At 37.1% G+C, this 20693-nt stretch overlaps 1 protein-coding gene across 3 annotated transcripts in view; it reads right to left on the bottom strand.

Moving 5' to 3' along the window:
- Positions 1-20693, bottom strand: part of CCSER2 (coiled-coil serine rich protein 2) — a 61725-nt gene that overhangs the window by 7377 nt on the left and 33655 nt on the right. For 2 of the 3 annotated variants that reach the window (XM_063133102.1, XM_063133103.1), the window contains exon 9: positions 19477-19575. In XM_063133102.1, the coding sequence (XP_062989172.1) occupies positions 19477-19575 (99 nt within the window). Of the gene's footprint in view, positions 1-14135; positions 14221-19476; positions 19576-20693 lie in introns of all 3 variants that reach the window. The other variant, XM_063133105.1, reaches the window with a different exon arrangement.

Below are 20693 nucleotides of genomic sequence, written 5' to 3'. Positions count from 1 at the left end.
CACTTTTAGTGCTCCACAGCTACTACGTAACACCCAAAAAGTCAACATTAGCTTGAAAACAAGCAAATTTTGATGCTTTTGACACCCCATAGTTACTCTTTTTTTTTTTTTTATAATAATTTTTATTCATTTTCAACACTATATAAACATAGATAAACATTTCCAAAATATAACTGAAACTAACACAATAAGAAAAAAAATACATCAAATATCTGCTGCATACATATTGAATAATTGTTGAGTACAAATATCAAAAATTATTACATATGCCTTATCACATTACAACATCTTCATTCTTAACATAAATGTGCACCCCCCACCTCGGGATCATTCTTGAGTCCAAAATCTAATCATTTCTTCTGCTGGTGGTTTCCCACTTCCCTTAGTAAACACAAACACTAGGAACTGTTTCCAGATTCCTTCGAACTCATTTATTTTAGTTACGCCTTTTCTCCACTTAATATTGCATGTCAGTTTATCATTAATGGCTATGTCCCATACTTCTTTGTACCATTCTTCAATAGAATATTCCCCTTGAATCTTCCAGTTCCTAGCTATCATCAATCGTGCTGCAACCAACAAACTCGATATCAGCTCTATAGTTCCTTTTCCACACTTTATATCTTCAAATAGTGACAGCAATGCTATTTTTGGTGTTTGTTCTATTTTCATTCCCACTATTTCTTCAATTTCTGAAAACACCATCTTCCATAATCTTTGTACATATTTGCATTGCCACCACATATGTAAATACGTTCCTTTTTCCCCACATCCTCTCCAACAATTTGCTGAATGTTGATCACTTATCTTATTCAATCTAACCGGGGTTAGGTACCACCTCCATAAAATTTTAAAATAATTCTCCTTTATTCTTACTGATAAACTTCTCAACACTCTTTGTTTCCATAGTCCCTCCCAGCTCTGTCGCCCTATTTGTATCTTCAAATCTGATTCCCAAATCATTTTCTCTGTATTCTCTCTAAACTCCTTCTCTAACAATATTTTATATATTTCACTCATTAATCCTTTTGAAACTATACTACTTCCTTTTCCTTTCTCCTTACTTACTACTAATTCTTCAAACCTCGTCATCTTTCTGCACATTCTATTATCTTTAATCCACTTTTTATTCCATTGTTCTAATTGACCATATTCTAGCCAAGATAGCTTCTTCTCCTTTAACAAATTTTCCATATCTTCTCTTGTTTTAATATCTCTTACCCAATCCTTTAATTTTATTTTATTTTTCTCTTTTAATATTTTACATAATCTACCCTTTAGATCCTCTGGGAAATTCTTTAACATTATTATCGGTGCTAAGGGAGAGTTGCTCGGAAGCAGCTTCCCTTTAAATTTACTCCAAATTTCCCATTGAGTCCTCAGGAGTGGATTATCTATACTTCCAACCCACTTTCTTCCTCCATCTTTAAAAAAAACATTCTCCAGATTCATCTCTACCTTACTTATGATTTTTTCTTCCATCCAATATAAATCTCCTACTCCCATAATTGCTTCTACAACATGTCTTAATCTATTTGCTACGTAGTATAATTTTATGTTTGGGAGACCCATTCCCCCCTTTTTTTGGCTTAGGTACCAATTATTTTTATTCACTCTTGCTCTCTTTTCTCCATTACAATATTTATTAATAATATTTTGCCAACTTTTTATCTCGGTTTCTGATATTTTTATAGGTAACATCCTAAATACAAAATTAATTTTAGCTAATATCTTCATTTTTATCAAAGCTATTCTCCGAAACCAAGATAAATTTAATCTTTTATATTTTTCCAATTTCTCTAGTACCTCCTTCTTTAACCTCGTTAAATTTTCCCTTTCTAAATTCTCTAGATTTTTTGTAATTTTAATTCCCAAATATTTAATCTCGTTCTTAACTTTCAATTCCATTCCCTTAAATTCCCAATCCTTTTCTTCCTTCTTAGTATAGTTAAACAACATCATCTCTGATTTAGACCAATTTATTTTTAACCCTGTAATTTCCTCAAATTCCCTCAACTGATATTTAATTCTTTCTAATTTTCTTAATGGATTCTTAATGGTCAATAAAGTATCATCCGCAAACATGTTTAGCTTTATTTCCCTTACCTCTCCAATTCCTTCTAGTTCTTTATCCTCCCTTAGTGCCTTCGCCAAAACTTCCATAACCATTACAAAAAGGACCGGCGAGAGCGGACATCCTTGTCTTGTTCCTCTGGCTAGTCGTATCTTTTCAGTAAGTCCGTCATTTACCACCACTACCGCCGTATTTTGGGAATATAGCTGTTCTATTACATTTTTAAATTTATTTCCAAATCCCAATTTATCTATAATACTCTTTAGTGCCTGCCAGCTCACACAATCAAAAGCTTTAAAAATATCTAATGCCATAATACCTGCCTTAATATTTGCTTTTTTTATTACATTTATTACATTTAAAACTCTACCCACTAAATTATGCATATGTCTTCCTACCACAAACCCACATTGATCTGCTCCTATATATTCTGCCAAAAATTTATTTAGTCGTTTGGCCATAATAGATGTAAAAATTTTAGCATCCTGATTTATTAAAGAAATAGGTCTATAAGAATCGGGATTAGTCAAATCTTTATCTGGTTTTGGGATCAGAATTATCACTGAATGTTCCCATGATTCGGGTATCTTCTCTCCTGATAATATCCTATTATAAAGTTCCATTAATTTTGGAACTAAACAATCTTTGAAGACCTTATAATATTCTGGACCCAAACCATCTGCTCCTGGTGATTTACCCACTTTTAACTTATCAATAACCTCTTCAACTTCTCTTTGAGTTATTACTGACTCCATTAACTCCTTATATTCTGATTTTATTTCCTTCTTTATAAACCTTCCAATATACTCCTCCACCTTTTCTTGTTGAATTTCTTTACCCTTGTACAATTCCTGATAAAATTCCTGAAAAATTTTTATTTTAGCTTTCATTGCATGACAATAATTCCCTCGGCTATCTTTCAACGTTTCTATCCCATTCCTCCCTTTTTCTTTTTGTGTGAGCTTGGCAAGCAACCTCGAGTTCTTATCACTGTTTTCAAAATATTCCCTTTTCATATACATTAAATTCTTTTGAATCTCTTCTATATTTAAATTTTCTAATTGTTTCTTCTTAGCTTGTATTTCCACTAATTTATATTTATCTTTACTTCGCCAATATCTTTCCTCCAAGTTTTTAATTTCTATCTCTAACTTTTCCTGTTCTGCACGTTGTTGTCTTTTTAAACTACATGTTTCTCTAATACAGATTCCTCTTGCTACAGCCTTCATGGTGTCCCAAATGACTGACCCAGCTGTTCCTCCTTTTTCATTAATTTCCCATGACTCCGACAGTTCCTTCCGAATTTTATCTACTATTTTATTGTATTTCAATATCTTTGTGTTCAACTTCCATCTATATGCCTCTTTATAATCTTTCTTAACTGTAAATTCTAAACTTAACAAGGCATGATCAGTTACTTTTATTACCCCCATTTCCATTTTACAAATCCTCGTTGCAAAGTCTTTTGAAACAAATATATGATCTATCCTGGAGTATGTATGATGAACTGGGGAAAAGTATGAGAATCCAGGCCTATTCCCGTTAAGTAAGCGCCACGAATCTAAATAATCATTTTCTTTTACTAATTTATTCAATATAGTCATATTGTTCCTCTTTTCAGCATTAGTGGGATTTGACCTGTCTCTTTTATTATCCATAACCATATTAAAATCCCCAGCTAATATAACATACCCCTCCTTAAATTCTTCTATTTCTTTAAACAACTTTATAAAAAACTCTCTATGCCTCTCATTTGGGGCATAAACATTAATCAAAGTATAGACCTTTCCCTCAATTTTACCTTTTAACATAAGATATCTACCCTTATCATCCTTTTTTACCTCTTCTAATGTAAACCCACTTTTTTTTGAAATCAGAGTGGCCACTCCATTTTTTTTTGATGTCCCTAATGACTTTTCATAATAGGCTAGCCACTTTAATTTTATCATATTCGAATTCTCGGAGCCTTGGTGTGTCTCTTGGATCATTATAATATCTGATCCCTCTTTATTAATCATTTGTTCTATTCTCTTCCTTTTCACGACTGCCCCTAAACCTTTAACATTGAGTGTTGATACCTTTATCTTTTTATCCATAATCACCCTTTTGAAATCTCTTCCGATCCCTTGTGCTCAGCAGTTCAAACTTGCTTACATAAAAACACAAACTCCATACATAAAACCCCCACCCTCCTACCCCAATCCCTCCTCCCCTACCTTCCCCCCCTCCCCACCCCCCCACTCTAATCCCCCCCCCATATCCCCGTGAGTCTAGTACTCCAGCCATCTACTTTAAAGGGGGAGGGGGGAGGCAGTGCTGTGCCTGGCCGGCAGGTTTCTATATTAGCATTTTTATTTGCAATTATCTCCAAACATAATTAACAATTCTCTTACTCTCCAGATGTCCCAGCCTCATTCCCTCCCCCACCCACTCCAGCCCCATCTGCTTCCCCATCCAGACCCAGCCTCTTCAGCAAATCTTTACCTTGATCCAATGAGGTTACTCTATGTTCCCTCCTCCCATATGTAAATCTTAAAAAAACCGGGTAACCCCATGCATAAGGAATTTTAATCTTCATTAATGTTTCCGTTATTGGTTTAAGACTACATCTCCAATCTAATGTACGTTGAGAAAGATCATTGTAAATTTGCACTGGTTTGCCTTTATATTATATCTGATTCTTAAATCTCAATTCTTTCATAATTTGCTCTTTTTTATAATAATTACCAAATTTCACCAAAATGTCTCTTGCCCCTTTGTGGTTTTGCCCCCCCACACGATGGTCTCGATCCGGATCCAATCCGTTTATTGATATATCAGGCATCAGCTCCTTGAACCAGTTCATGATGATTTCTCTAAGATCTTCTCCCTGCGACTCCTTTAGCTGCTTTTCAAAAATTAGATCTACTAGATTAATCTTCCAAGGCAATCGATCACAGTACTCATTCTTTAAATTGTATATTAGTTGATTTCTCAAAAGCCTCTTATTTCTTCTGGTCCAAATCCGCTTTAGCCTCTATCTTTTTCATCTTATCCGAATTTTCCGCCTTTTTATCCGCTAAATACACAATTGATGTCTAAATTCACTCATATGCTGATCCATTTTTTTAAAATATGACAATGTTATTTTCAGCTATAATGGGCCTGATCTCCATCAACGAGGGAGGGTTACTACCACTTTCTCCTCCTTCAGTCATATTTTTTTCTTTATTTGGTATTGTATCCAAAGGGACTGGGTCTTTATCTTCCTCCTCTTGCTCAACTCCAGGGGCTGTCCTTTCCAGTAGGGAGAGGTATGCCAAATTATGATTTGAAAGTTCCTTTTTTTATGATTTGAAGGTTTCTTTTTTTTTTTTTCTTCTTTTTTTTCTTTTTTTTTTTTCTTTTTCTTTTTTTGTATATTGTTACTCTGAGCATCATTTTTAAATGTTATTTTTGGGAGGCACCATAAGGGAGGGGGAGATCTGGCCCACAAGGTGGCCCAGGGGGTGAAAATGGCCCGCAGACCTCCTGAACTTGCCCACCAATTAATTGCTTGGTGAGGGTGGTGGGGGTAGAAAAAAGGCCAACTAAGGCTGCAGACTACTTCTTGCACACTTGGAATGATGCCAAAAGCAGCATCCTCAATTCCCAAGGGAGTTCTCCCTCTGTATCAATTCAGGCCAGCAATCATATGACAATCACTGCAGAGGACTTTTTAAAAACATCCTGCTGCCTTCATAACCCTCTCTGGATGAATCCTCTCAAGGATTTTAGCTGGCCACCTGGGAGAAGAAGAAAAAAGGCCTGCCCAAGCAACTTGAGAACCACTGGCAGTTGGGAATGCCTCTAGGGAAGTATCCATATTCTGTATATGTAACTAAGGGAACCTTCCTGGACAATGAACATTTCAAGCCTCTTGAAACTGTCCATAAAGACTCATGATTATGTGAAATATAAGCATTTGTAAATGTTACTAGATTGGGGCACATGGAGACCAATGAAAAATCCCTCTTGCAAAATTAGAGCAACAGATGATGTTTATGATGTGATCCTGTTATGGCTGCAGGCTATGTCATGTACACACACTCACCCTCCCTCTAGTCATACAAATGACTCTATATTTCACCAATCTCTCCAACTCTTTCTGCATGGGTCAAGTGAGAAGGGGAGCTGTGTGTGTGTGTGAGAGAGAGGGGGGAATTGGTATGTCTACTTTGGGCTCTGGCTAGACCAAATGCAGCATGTCACCTCTGGAAGGTTTCCCAGGTGGCGATCTGGCCCCAGGCCGAAAAAGGTTCCCTACTCCTTCTTTTGCATAATAGAAATCCAGCTACAAGCAGGTCATCATTATCAAAAGTGCTCTATTGGCACAAAATACTGTAATATTCTAACTTTTTATAGCTAGCAAGAATAGAGAAATATTCTAGGAACAGCTGACATTTTTAACATATAAATATTCTCTGACCCAATTTACACACACAAAGATGCATTTTATACAATAATATCCATTGTTGGAGTTTTCAAGTATTATTAATTATCATCATCATCATCATCATCATCATCACTATAATATAAAGAAATGCAGCAAATGTATACCCTAATAACAATAACTCAAGGAAATGCAAAAATACTAGCATACAAAAAGATGCAAGATGCATTTCTGCACCTCAGGGTGCTGCCAACTTCATGAGAAGAGCATACAGGGCCTTCACTACTTGTGAATTCTGCTTGCCTTTTTCTGGTATCCTTTGACCTAGAGTTTGGAGATATATGAAGCAAGTATCCTGTGTCGGCTGTCCTTTTGACCAGGCCCCTCTCTTGTGATCAGCCCTTTCATATGTCCCTTCAAACAGCTGTGACACACCCTGCTGCAGACTGGGAAACATGCAGCTTATTGTGCTGCCCACTGAAGGATAAATAGGTCAGAAGGAGCTGCAATCCAATGCATGCTTACTTGGGACTAAACTCTTTAAACAGAATGGCTCTTAGTTCTGAGTAAACCTGCACAGGATTTCTGTATAAGTATGAACCTAACATTACTTAGAAGTATTATTTTCTGATCCAAGGGCAGCTACACAGCATGCATACACAACTGCTGCATGTACAACCAAGGTGTTGACCACAGCAATATGGACAGAATTTCATATATGCATACTATCTTAACAAGCCTGTGTACGTCATCTAAACTGCTGCAGGAAGCAAGAAAGAAACACCAAAGTATAAGCAGTATTGCATATACTGCATTTAAATTTTTTAAAGACATTTCAGTATCTTAGGACTTGGAGAAAAAGAAAACAATGCCCCCACCCCAAAAGAAAAGACAACCAAAGGATTCTTCAATCCTGTTATCTTTTGCCCTACCTCGATATTGAGCAGGGGGTTCCACTCGATGGCCTTATAGGCCCCTTCCAACTCTACTATTCTAGGATTCTATGATATCACCAGACACTTGGGGGGGTGGAAGGGGAGGAGCATTGGATCAGGAAGGCAAATGTTTCTACTAAGATCTTTCCACCACTACCACAGGCTGCCTTGTTAGCACAGTAATGGTGGCTGGATACATTAGTAATGACAGACAGCGAGCATTGTATAGAGCCATCAGTTGAAACAAGGTGGGGACCCACTTCCTAATATTTGCCAGATGTAATCTTTGCTACATAGAACTGCTCATTAATTGCTATACCCACACTGAATGAAAATGAAAATGAAATTTAAGTATTATAGGATTTACCGAATTTTGAAACCCTGATCATTACTCAGAATCAGCACTACTCACAAACAGAATTAGTGTTATACATGGGTGACATGGTTTTGCTTCCATCTGACTGTGGAACTTTGCATTGATAGATCAGATAACACAGCTGAATGTCAATTATACGAAAACTATGCCACTCTTCAGAGGGGACTACTTATTGGCCATCTGGTAAAGCCTCAAAAGCATTAAAAAGTGCTTGGTTTTGCCAGATGCAAAGGAGGAAACATTATTTCCCCAGCTTTCAAAGTATATGCAGCAGGTCCTTCCCTAATTGTCATATAGGACTGAGATTATAGGACTAATAGGACTGAGACTGAAGGAACAACAACAGAACAGTTGGAAATTCCACAGCATAAATTCCTAAAATTAAATTCTTAATAAATTCTGTACTAGCAGCTTGTATTAGGGAAGAATTAGGATTTATGCCTGCACACAGTTCTTACTATGTCACTTATGTATTATTACAAGCTTGTTAAAATGGATGACATTACCTTATTAGGAAGTTGCTTATGGAAGGAAAAGCAGCAACAAATCCATATGTAATTTGATCTCAATGCCAAATTTCAAGATCAAAATCTAAAGAAGCATGACTGGGCTGGGCCAAACGAGGGGGGACGGACATCAGACCCCTTATCAAAGCTAAATTAAGAGAAGCTTTCTCTAACTGATAGTAACCATCTGTGCTTCAATATTATTCACCATATCTTATTATCCTTAAAAAGGAAATACACATTTTAAAGGTATTTATATAATTTTGTAACTTTTGCCCTGCATTTCTCACATTGGCCCAGTTTGGAGGCTAATATATTGGCTTAAGATAATATTAGGCCAACCACTTATCCCAAAGCCTTAAAGATAACACATAAATAAAATATAGACTGTCTAATTTCTTGCTACCTATGTTTTCCACCTATTGAGGATTCTGTGTGTTTTGGATAAGGTTGGAGACATCGCCAAGTAACAGCTGGGTGTTAATTAGGGTATCGACCATTCCCGCCCCCCCCCCAACAGTGCTATGGGCAATTCCAGGTATAACCTGAAACCATCATATCACCTGGTAGAGCCTAATGTGAATGTCCACAGCCTCTTCCCACATTTTATCTTAAGCCTCTGACCATGCAGACGACATGAATTCAACATCAAGTCAACTCTTTGTTTCTCCTCTCCCACTCCCATGAAGAAGAAATCTGGAGATCATGAAAGCTTGCACATATTTGTGACCACATCTACCTTCAGTTAAAACAAGAGAAATATGCTTACATATTTAGAATTGCAAGATTTGTTATCACGCAGAAACAGAAATTAAGATGTGCTTTCCATTGTCTGGACTACCTACTTGCACCTCGTTTTGTTTTGTTTTATTTTGAGTACAGTTGTATTAAATCCTCATTTTTTATTTACTTTCAATGATGATAATGTATTTCAGTAACATAACTAGTTAAACAATAACTCAATGACTGAGTGGCTATACTTGTATGGTTTGAAATATACTGAAAGTAGGGCTGAGATTAAATGGGGGAGTGGCATTTCACAAATACATTCACTTCCTGCATAAAGCATCGCACTTCTGGCATCCCTACAAAAAAATGCTGGAAAGGGATAGGGAGAGAGAACTTCCCCATTGCAGAGATAACTGGGCCAGGACTCTCTGGCCCTGTTCAGAAGACAGCTTAAAGCACATCTTTAACCATGGTGAATAAGGCAAAAAGCCTTATTCACCATGGTTAAAGCTGTGGTTTAAGCTGTCTTCTGATTGAGACCTCTATCTTGTCACAATGCACTTCAGTGGTGACAGTGAGGGCAAGAAAATGAACCACCACAGTGCAGCAAGTAAAGCAATAGACAGTTGCCTCTCCATAAAACTCGAGTGCAATGCACCTTTGTTTACCTTCAATGATACTGTCACATAGATTAATCTGATTGGATATGTAGTTCTGCAATGTCATATTAACTACATGTTTTCTGATTGGCTGGAATTACTCAAGAAAGAACAAAGCAGTCAATAAATGATGCAAAGTAGCAAAGGTAAACAGTGACTGAATAACTGCAAACAGCCTCCAAAAATTAAGATTAAGGGAGATTTCTCCAAGCACCACTTTCACCCTTAAGGTTTTCATGAGTAAACATCTGTCATCACTCTAATGGAAATGTATATATAATAGCTGATTATTAAACTGTTTTACGGAGTTTCCAATCAATGTAGTGCACATGAGGCCAGTATTGCTTGATGGTTAACAGAACAGGTTTCAAACCAAATAGGTCCCCAGCTCAAATCTCATTACTGTCATGAACTCATTGGGTATGTTAGGCAACCACTCTTATTCCCTCCCCGTTTGTAGCATGGACATAATACCAGCCTTCCTTACAGGGTTGTTATAAAAAAAATATAAACCTATGTAAAAAGCTTTGAGGCTTAGAATTAACAGTATAAACTTATTGTAATATAGCATACTTCTGTCATGAAACTGAGAAAGCCTGTTAACACAAAATATTAAAGACCTATTGTGTCTTTGGGAACACTGCCCACGTATAACATTGTAAGCATAGATATTTTTATAGCAAATATAGCTTTTAGGAATGATCTATTTTCAGATTTCTCTAGATGTGCTAGTTATAAAGAACCCAACATACCCTGCCACAATACAGCAGCATCCTGTGAAGACTGGTTCTACATGAGTTGTCGCTGGGTGCTCAACAACAAAAAATTAATGAAGAGAATTGCCACTTAAGACACACATTATTTCAAAGGTTTTGCAATTTCACACACAGCTTGATGCCATTCAATAGGATGTCAAAAAATATAGGCATGAAAATGTGGTGAGCTGCTCTCTTATCACAGGAAAGATGAAACATTGACCTTGATTTCATTAAGAAATACAAAGTAGCCTTTTTCTATTAACATTGTGAGGTATGAGAAAACAAGACAACTGCATGCACAACTCTGATATGCATGCACCATGCAGAGAGCAAACACAATAGTGAAGAAGTGGAAGGAGGAGATGGGAAGAAATCTGAAGTTGTACTGTACCACGCTTTATCATAGAAGTAATGGACTAACTCCTCAACTCCTTGCCAATAGCAAAATGGAAAGCAGAGACAAGAAAAAGACAAGGACAATGATGTCAGAGGACCAAGACACAACAATGAGCAATTGCCATGACCAAAGAGTGCCCTTGCTTACATGGCAGTGAATATGTACCTATCCACTCTAAGAACAGCTTCCATTCCAATGTATATGTATAGCCCTGAATTTTAAGAGGACAAATATATGGTAACTTTTCAAGGCGCTTAATTTCTACTCACCTTTACCAGGATCTCAGCATTTACATTACCTATGGTCATTTAAAGATGGATTCCACCCTCACTTAGCCTTTCAGTTTACTGCTTATTGAACATTTTTGACGGGCATTACTCTATAGTCTACCATCAATCATCTACATTAAAAATGGCGAGTGATATACTACACACCCATATCCTTTTTTGATTTTCCCTCCTCTAACCACTCAGGGTATTTCCATTACTCGTAATTTTCTAAAACCATAACTACTCTGCCTGGCCTCCAATTGTCAATCCCTAATTATGTCAGATTTGCTTTACTGCTTCCATTCAATCACAGACTCATGTGAACCATCACAGATGTCCTTTTCAAAACTGTTCACAGAATCTTCTAGGGTATTGTGCTGGAGTGTCTAAATTCTATCAAGTTACCCTGTCAAGTCTAGAGGGCCAGTGCAAGATGTTGCACAATATGAGGTGGGAGGACTCACCACCAATGCTTACTCCACCACCATCATCTACTAGCATTTTTTTTCTTGCTACTGCATTAACTGTAGGCAGTATTGCCCAATTTAAACTGGCATCACAAAGTGACAGCAGCACAAGGAGTGTCTAGGCCACTTTGCCCACAATGCACAGCCCTCAGAAAGGGGCAGGGGGCTGGTGCAATGGTAAGTTCCGCTGGCCACTTTGGTTGTGGAAAATGCTGCCGAAGCTAGCAGGAGCACTCTGTGATGGGCAGGTGTTGGCTGCCACTGCCCATTGCCATGGAAACATAGTTGTGGGAACGACCCTGCTGGAAGCTGATGGGGATTGGAGGTAGTGACCTGAGCCACATCTCACATCTTCATTTGTGAACCGCCCAGAGAGCTTCGGCTATTGGGCGGTATAAAAAATGTAATAAATAAATAAATAAATGGGAGGGCTGACTCTTGACATATAAGAGATAGAACATGGATTGCAATGGGCAGATTATTCTAGATATGGTGGTTTTTCTAAAAAAGAAAAGAAAAGTCAACTTTTAAGCAACTGAGTTTGAGTTAGCTTTGGTTGCATAAATGTTTGCCAGAGCCCCTAGACAAATCCCACCTCCTAATGGTACTGGGAAAAGCTGACAACATTCTTGAGAGCATAGCAAACCTATTCAAAATGGTCTATTCCTACATTCCAATTCAGGCCACATTGACAAAAGCGCTAACACACTTTGAAGGTCCTGTAAACACAGTCCACATACAAGGACTCTCATCAGGATTTGTCTAGATAATCAATATGACATATTTGGGGGGAACTACGTTGCATGTAGTAGGCACTTACATAGTTGTGTTTTCCACTGCTTTCATAGGATTTCACTGATTTTCTAGAAGCCTTAGCAACTTTCAGCTCACACTACAGAAAATTAGTCAACTGTCATATGTGGAAGGCATATTGTGAACTTAAGAATAATAATAATTTAAACTGATAGTCCAATCACCACATCCCCAGCTGCTAAAGCGCAAGCTTGCCCTTCAACAACTACTGAAACTAGCCTAAGTCAACTTCTCTTTGCCTGCTTCAAAAATCCTCTTATTACAAGTCCTAGCTGCCCAAGGCTGCACTAGTAGTAGGAGTTGTGGTCCTCTTCTGTATAGTCTAGGATGGCAACCAAGAGACTGATGGCACTCCCACCCACTTCACCCCTGCATGACTGACCCTGTAACATAGCAAGCAGGAGCTGTATGTGGCTAAGTCCAAACCAAAGAGCAAGTTGTGCCAGTCCTGCAATTGGCAATTCAACACTCCATAGAGCACAACACATGAGTAGGTTCTTATTCCATTCAAGTGAAAACAAAAAAAACTTATGTGAGTGCTGACTGGAAATAGATCACTAGGTCTATCTTCCAACTGCAGAATAAGTATTCAGTCTGTGTTAAGTTTCCTGTCAACTGCAAATAATGTCTCAAATTTTAACTAGCCATTTTGTTACCATCATTTTGATATTTTTGGAAGCACCACAAGTAAATTACAAAAAGGCAGCTTTCTCTCCCACATCCTGGCAACTTCTTATGGAAAATAAGCAGCGAAGTAGAGAATGCATCACCAATACTGCACTCATTTTCAGTATTTCTGAAGATCTTAAACCCTGCCCATATGGAATTCATTTAGTAGCATATGAAACACTGAAGGGAAGAAGGCCAATTCCTATACTACTATTCAACAAGTTCTCCTTTTTAAAGAACAGTTTAGAATACACCCTTGCTCTGTAAATCAGATTTCTGGAGCATGGATATTTTAAAACGCAATCTGCCATTAGCAAATATAAACATTTGCACAAATAAGGTCTTTGTTTTATATTTCCCTTACAATAATTTAAGTTAATGATTTACAATATACATAGACTTACCAGTTTTCTATTCTCTATTTCAGTACAGTACAAATCAGCAAAATTGTCTTTTCAATTGTGTATCAAAAACAACAATACAAAATACCCCATTTTAGTTCAAGCAGTTGCTAGTTAAATAAGTAATATTAATAAATCATGCATTGCTGGAAAAGCCACTTCTTCCTTAGTTTGTTATATATGTTTCTGAACACATTGCTGATGGGAGACACCTCTTAGAAAAACCATACAGCTGAAAGTAGCCTAATTTTCCAAAGAGAGCAATGTGTCACATACAGTTATCGAAGTATGACTTGCATGAACACATCTCCACAAATATTATGCAAATATATTTAGATGAGCGTACATGCCAATAACATGAATGAACACGACAGACACACACTTCAAAAAGCCATTGGGGGGGAGGGGGTAAACAAGCAAGGCATATGTTGCAGGACAGATGAAATAAAGCTTTCGGTTTGGTTTTAAGATCTGTTATGAAACTGTATTTCATAAAGCTGTAAGTTGCAGTTGTATAGTAAGTGAAGGAGGTGCTGAGGTTAGGCCACAGACTAGCACGTGTCTTATGTTTTGGCTTGGAAGAGCGGAATGCTACACAATGAACAGTGCGTGCAAAGGGGAAATTGCTACTGGAGCACAGTGAGGGATATGAGTGAGAAGTACAGACTCACTCTGTCTGCGTTGCGGTGGAACAGTCCGAGGGATGCCCTGGTATGAGCCCTGCCAGGGAGAGAAGGAAGGAGCAGAATACCCACCCTGTGCAGAGAAAGATGGGGGAGAAAGAATAATAAAAAAAGAGAACGGGGGAAACACAACACCAAAAAGCCACATTGTTCCTCTTTTTAATAAGAAATGCCTTTGAATCTAGCCATCTCAAATTATTAAAAAATAATCATTAGCAAAGCTATCCAAAAGCAACTCTCTTAATTTTGGTCATAGGGCCTATTTTCTAGTTCATATTATGTAGATCAATTTTGTAAAAAAAGAAAAATCCTCCTGGAAAATATTCAAAGGAAAAAATGGCTTTAGGTGTTAGTATTGTATTGGGGAAATATGTTTTGAAGTCAACCAAGACATTTTTTAATAGTTTCAGAGTACCTTATGAAAGTAAGTGGACTGAAAACAAACCAAGTTTTTCAAAGTAGCAGGGAAAGTTTCTTTATAGATTTATGCCTTTCAGACCAGGAAAGAGCAGAAGGGGGATCTAGTGGTCTATTGCCTGCATACCTCAAGATCTTTAGAAGGTGTTTAACTGGATCACATAAAACTAGGATAGCTGAAGCTCACATTAAACCCACAGAGCTGTTTCACATAACCTAATAATAACATATGCACAGAAGAATTTCACTTTCAGATCGTTTTGATCTTCAGTTGTCAAGAACTGCTACGTTCGTTAACCAGGTAAATCCTACTGTCTGAATGACAACAAATCATCCCAACCAGACTTTTGCTCAACAAGGCCAATGCCAATACAACTTTGAAGAAAATTATTTTCTTATAGGAGGAGGACCAGAAAAACCTTCAGAATTCTCCACAGACCTAAAACATGCTGGTGTTTAAAAAAAATAGGGGTGTGTGTGTTCCGTGTCTACATAGCCAATTTGATTAAAACTGCAGACATATTTGCAAATTTATTACAAATAGTTTTCACAACGTTAAAGGGAAACCAATCGAAGCCAAGATCATTTACATGAGGAAACAATGGGGCTATTTAATATTAATATTATTACATTAATAATAATTTTTAATAACGCCAATTAATCAAAGCTAACTAATCTTCCAGATAAACATAAAAAGGAGTTAATGTTGTTGGAGCAAGGATATCAAAAGAATCCAGTGAAGAAAACATTAACATGAGGAGGAGGCAGACAGGTAAATATTTTATTTAGTAGAGGTCATATATACCACCTTCTTCCAACATATCCTAGGGTAACTAACATAAAAAATGTACGATAAAATGCAGAAAATTAAATGAGGATAAAAAGAATCAATATTCTAATTAAGATGGCAAACCCACTCTAAAAGCCTTAAAAGTCCTTGGAGGATCAAAAGGGTTTCACCTGGCATCTAAAGGAAACCTGTTCCTGTTTATTCTGGTGGCAGCAGTTAGCAATAGAATAGCTAAGGCTGTATTCCCTAGCAGTGAGGTCTAACTGAGAACTGTATTAAAAACTTTGGCATAGACCCAAGTTTCAAAGTTATTTTTTTAAAACAGAAACATAGATGGGATAAGCCATATGGTGACAGGAGCGGGATGCAGGTTTTTTTTTTTCAGATGTGGGTTTTAGATTAGAACTACGTTAATTGACTGCTACAACATCTGCCCAGAACAGGCCCAGAAACACTGCAGAATAAAATCCTAACTGTCAAGAATGCACACTTTCTTCCATATCATGGTGACTTTACTCACATGTTGGGAAACTGAGCACCCCTAAATCTCTAGCAGTGAAACATACATTAGATCAATAATTTTAATAAGGAATGGAAGAAATAACTATGATGGGAGTTTTACAGAGAAGATTAAAAAACATTTCCCCAAAGGCTTTATTATTTCCATACATTACATATATCTAGTCTTTGTATAAATGTCTTCTTCTTACATAGTTTTTAGAAATCATTTCTGGAGAGTAAATGGTGGATAACCTTGTCTTAGGTTCTAAAAGAAAATATTTCATAATCCAAAGCTGATTTATTCTCCCAATTCTTTGGGAGGAAAAAAACAATCCTTGGGGGAAAAGGGGGGACTTTTCCCCCTAATTTTCTGTGTGTGTGTGTGTGTGTTTAAGGGCATTCACATCTCCGCTATTATATGAAGGTCTTTTTCATGCAGGCTCTGAGCAATAATCATCATGTGAAGGCCACTCTCCACCAATAAGAAAAAGACGTGTCTGGTTTGTATGTCTAAATGCTAATATTTAATTTAATTTAAAGGCTATTTAAACTGCCTTACAGGACAATGTCTTCTCTAGGTGGCTTACAAATATTTAACAAATAGAATCACAATTACAGTAATATAGTATAATTCAAAAACATAGTTTACATAGCATATATGGGGTGGGAAATGTTGCTTAGAAGAAAATGAAACCATATCTTCAAAACTTTCCTTGTAACTGCTATTCGTGCACATGTGCAGACAATGAATCCTGGGAAATTGTTTTTAAAAATCCATTTTTGTTCATCAGATAAAACTCAGCAGTCATCATAGGTCAATGAGGAACTGGTATTTGTTCATGTTTGAGTTAAGCATCTAATATGCCAAATCTATGTTACCACCATCTGCTATAGCAAAGCATTTATTTTGGGGTAAAATATTTGTGTAGCCTGATACTATGCATGTTTACTCAAAAGTATGTTCTAATAAGTTCAAATTAATGTACACATGACTGCAACTTTAGTCTAAACAGAAAGATTAGACATATTTTGCAAAATTGAACTTTAGACATGATGCAGGAAAAACCCAAAGACGTTTAAATAAAATTTGGCCCATGGATAATTGGGCGGGGGAAAGTGCAGGTAGGAAAAAATCTCAAAATGTGAAAACCCTTTTAAAAATGTTTTTAAAGGTTACGTTAGTTTCAATATCGATCAGGTTTAACAGTTTTAAAATGTATTTCCCTAGGCAACAACCTTATTGCAGTGGGGGTGTAAAAAGGAAGTTCACAAATGGAGTTAAATGTTTTCTTATCTCCTAAACCAGGAAGGTGCCCTACCTATTTGTGAGGACAGGACATTGCTGTGTTCCCCCCACCCCCTAATCTCACCACCAAGTGGAGGAAGGGAACTGAAAAAATATAGTAGTAGGTGGAGCCAGAAGTAGCACAGCACAGCTCAGCTCAGGGAAGCATATATGGAAGGGGATTGAAAATCATTGTGCCTGTCCTACAGGTGGCGCCACAAGCAAGCTCTGCAGGAGATTATTCATTCTTCGTCTTTTGCTTATTAATTTTTCTATTAAGCAAAACAATATACAAATACATTAAGAGTAACTTTCTACTACTATAAGTGATATGCATGTTTTAATAACTCAACATTGCTTTTAAAAACACATTTTTAATAACACAGCAGGTTTATTGGTTTTAAAAAAACACTATTGCTACAGAACCAAAGCTTAACACAGCACTATGTTTCCTTGCATCTAACACAAGGAGAGAGGTTCTCCAAAGGTCACCTAAATAAGGTCTATATGAACATATCTATTTGTACACTAATCACTGTTTCAAATGAAAATAAGAACAGAATGAAATTATAGGGCACTACAGAATATACTGATGCTCAATTAGATTTCCTTCAAAATAATATTCAAAAGAAGATTAAAGTCAAGACAGAACATCTGGGTTTAAACATTTCATGTGTTTTCAAAAAGTAGGTAACAGTACCATCATATAGCACTGTGCAATCTGTTTTCTAGCAAAGATATCCAAAAACATATGTGTACAAGATGATTAGCAGCTAAGATTCTAAGAAATAACTCTGTAATTTTTTCATGTTGGATAGAAAGTTTTAAGATCTCAATTCTGAATGCACGGTTTAAGTTATTTGTCTGAAAGCATCTTTATCCAAATCATATACTGAATTGTGAAAGGTGGCTTAGAATCCCCTGCACCAAACAAATAGAGCTAGTTTCTAGCCCACAAAGAGATTGGGGGGAAAATCAATGCAGTATCCACTAACAGCTGTTATACTAAGCGGGGCAGGAGAGGCTACATGCTTACTAAAGGGAAGTTTCTTGGATTCCACCAGAATAATAGCCTATACAGTACTACTATACTAGTCCATAGTAGAAGACAATGCTATTTTAGGACAAACTTTTCAGAGTGTTTTTGCTTCGAGTCTACTGAATTGTTGAACAAGTGGCTGTACTGGACAGACAAAGAGGGCTACATGCCTGACTATGCCAAAGTCAGGCCTGCTGGGCCTCCTTCCCAAGCATACTACAAGTCTCCCAATGCCTGTGCGACTTGTGGCATTCATTCTGCAGGCTGGCTACCCAAGAACTACATACTGCACCGCTAGGCAATTCCATTAAAAATCAGTGGTCTGTACAGCTCATGATATTGTTGAAATGGCTATCAACTATTCTACATAGTCTATATTTGCATTTAAAAATTCTATTTACTACACAGATGGTGCTCAACTATCAATGCAGATACAGAATGAGATGTACAAGTTAGAGGAATCCTCCTCTTCACAAACATATACTTTTTAAAGGCACACCCTCAAATTGGTTGAGAGATTAATCCCATTTTTTCTCATTCAAGTTTGAACTACTGGGATTTATTTTCTGGACATCTGCTGGCCATCCAGTGTTATTCTGAAGCCTAATGGCATTGTTCTGTTAGGAAGTCTGCTTCAGTTTCTTGCCACATCTGTATTCCATTATTGCTGTACATTACGAATGCTGAAGACTGATAATGTTCTATCACCATCCATCCATCAAATTTGGAAATATTTCCAAAATGAAAATAATTCCAAAATTGGAAACTACTAGAGTTTGGCAATTTTTAAACAGCCAAAGTAAAAGAAATAAACTTGTATGAAAATAGGTTTCCTGAGAATGGGCAACCTGTTCTCATGAGATTTGAAAAGGATGAGTTAAATCTGAAAGGGTCAAAATTGTAATTTAGAACCCCACAAAAATTAATCTAGAGATAAGTCCAAACATTGGATTCTGGCATGCCTGCAGTTCTACAAAGTTCAATATGAACAAATCCATACTCAATTTTGACAGCATTCCTGAAAAGGAGACTACTTAGGAATCAGAAAGGACTGGATAGGAAGTTCTACTGAAAAAAACAGCTGTTAAAAATCTAAACAAAGAAGAGAGAAAACACACAAGAGCTTAGATATAGTGCAAAGAGTGTAACAAATGGTGAAGCATCTCTTAAAAGTTACACAGAATCGAAAAGTAGTGTTTGGAAAGAACCAAGTACTATGGCAAGATGAACTGAACAAATGGATCTGTACAAGCAGCAATCTTATACAAAGAGGACACATTTTTGATCAACTACTCACAGCACTTTTTCTCCAGGAGGTCTGCGTGTATTTGTCAGCAAATGTGCAAGTATCCACTTCAGATTTCTTGCTATCTCTGTTGCAGTTGCATCTAACAGACTTTATATATACAAAAAGGACAAAGGTTTGGGTGAAAATGGTTAACACATATATTTGTTGTCTGATATCGAGGCCATAAGGCTGGTCTTACAAAAGAGACATTAGAAGTACTTATTCTATATGCTGAACATGAGCAGCAGTACAAAAAGTCTGTAGTACTTACTTACGGTCTCCCAGAGTAAACCCTAGATTTGCATTTACAGATAGTTTGTACATTTAAATTTCTACATTTAAATTTCCAAAAATTCACAATTGCTTCAACTGTTTTCACATTTTAATTCTTATATCTCGATCCAAAATAGTTCCCCTGGATATGTTACAGTCATATTTTACATTTTACATAATTACAAACAATGTCAACTCTCTTTTAGAGTACAGATAGCCTATTCAAATCAAAGTCCATCACTTGCTACAAACATATAGTCAAAACAGAGTTTTATTAAGTGCACAATGACTGAACAATAAAATGCTAAAACAGCCCTGCCCAGCATGGTGCCCTCCAGATATTTTGGACTTCAACTCCCATCAAGCCTAGCTAGTATGGTCAATGAATGATCAGGAATGCTGGGAGTTGTAGCCTGAAACATCCAGAAGGCACCAGGTTAAGGAAAGCTATGCTAAATGGGTATTTATGTCAACTTTTTCATTTGATAATTGTGCATTCTAAAGTTAACATACATTATCCTTACACATTCAGAACATGTGAACATCACATCACCAACGGAAAGATACCATAAGCTGATCAAGGAGTGTCTGTGAGAGCTCTGATTCACATATACAGCTCCTATAGAAAGCTTTTCCATTCACATAAATATGGAGGACATCTTCATAGAAGCAAATGGAATGTCTTGGCACAATAAAGCTCCTGCAGTGTTTTGAATTAGGACTGTGCAAGCCTCGGCTTTGGCTATCTGAAGCCTCGTCAGCCATGTTATGGCGAAGCCACCATTTAATATACAGACCTAGTGGAGAAATAGCCTATGACTCTCAGCAATGCAATGCTTGGGAGGGAGGGACTTACCCGGGCCCAGTAATGGCAGGCACTCATGGCCTGGCTGTCGCTGCAGTCGCCTGCCCACCGGCACGTTTGCCAGCCCACGTGATCCAGCACAGGCAAG

Source organism: Elgaria multicarinata, chromosome 8 (assembly GCF_023053635.1).
Source record: "Elgaria multicarinata webbii isolate HBS135686 ecotype San Diego chromosome 8, rElgMul1.1.pri, whole genome shotgun sequence".
NCBI lineage: Eukaryota > Metazoa > Chordata > Lepidosauria > Squamata > Anguidae > Elgaria > Elgaria multicarinata.
Note: the sequence above shows the minus strand (reverse complement) of the source record. Positions and strands in the feature narration are given on the sequence as shown.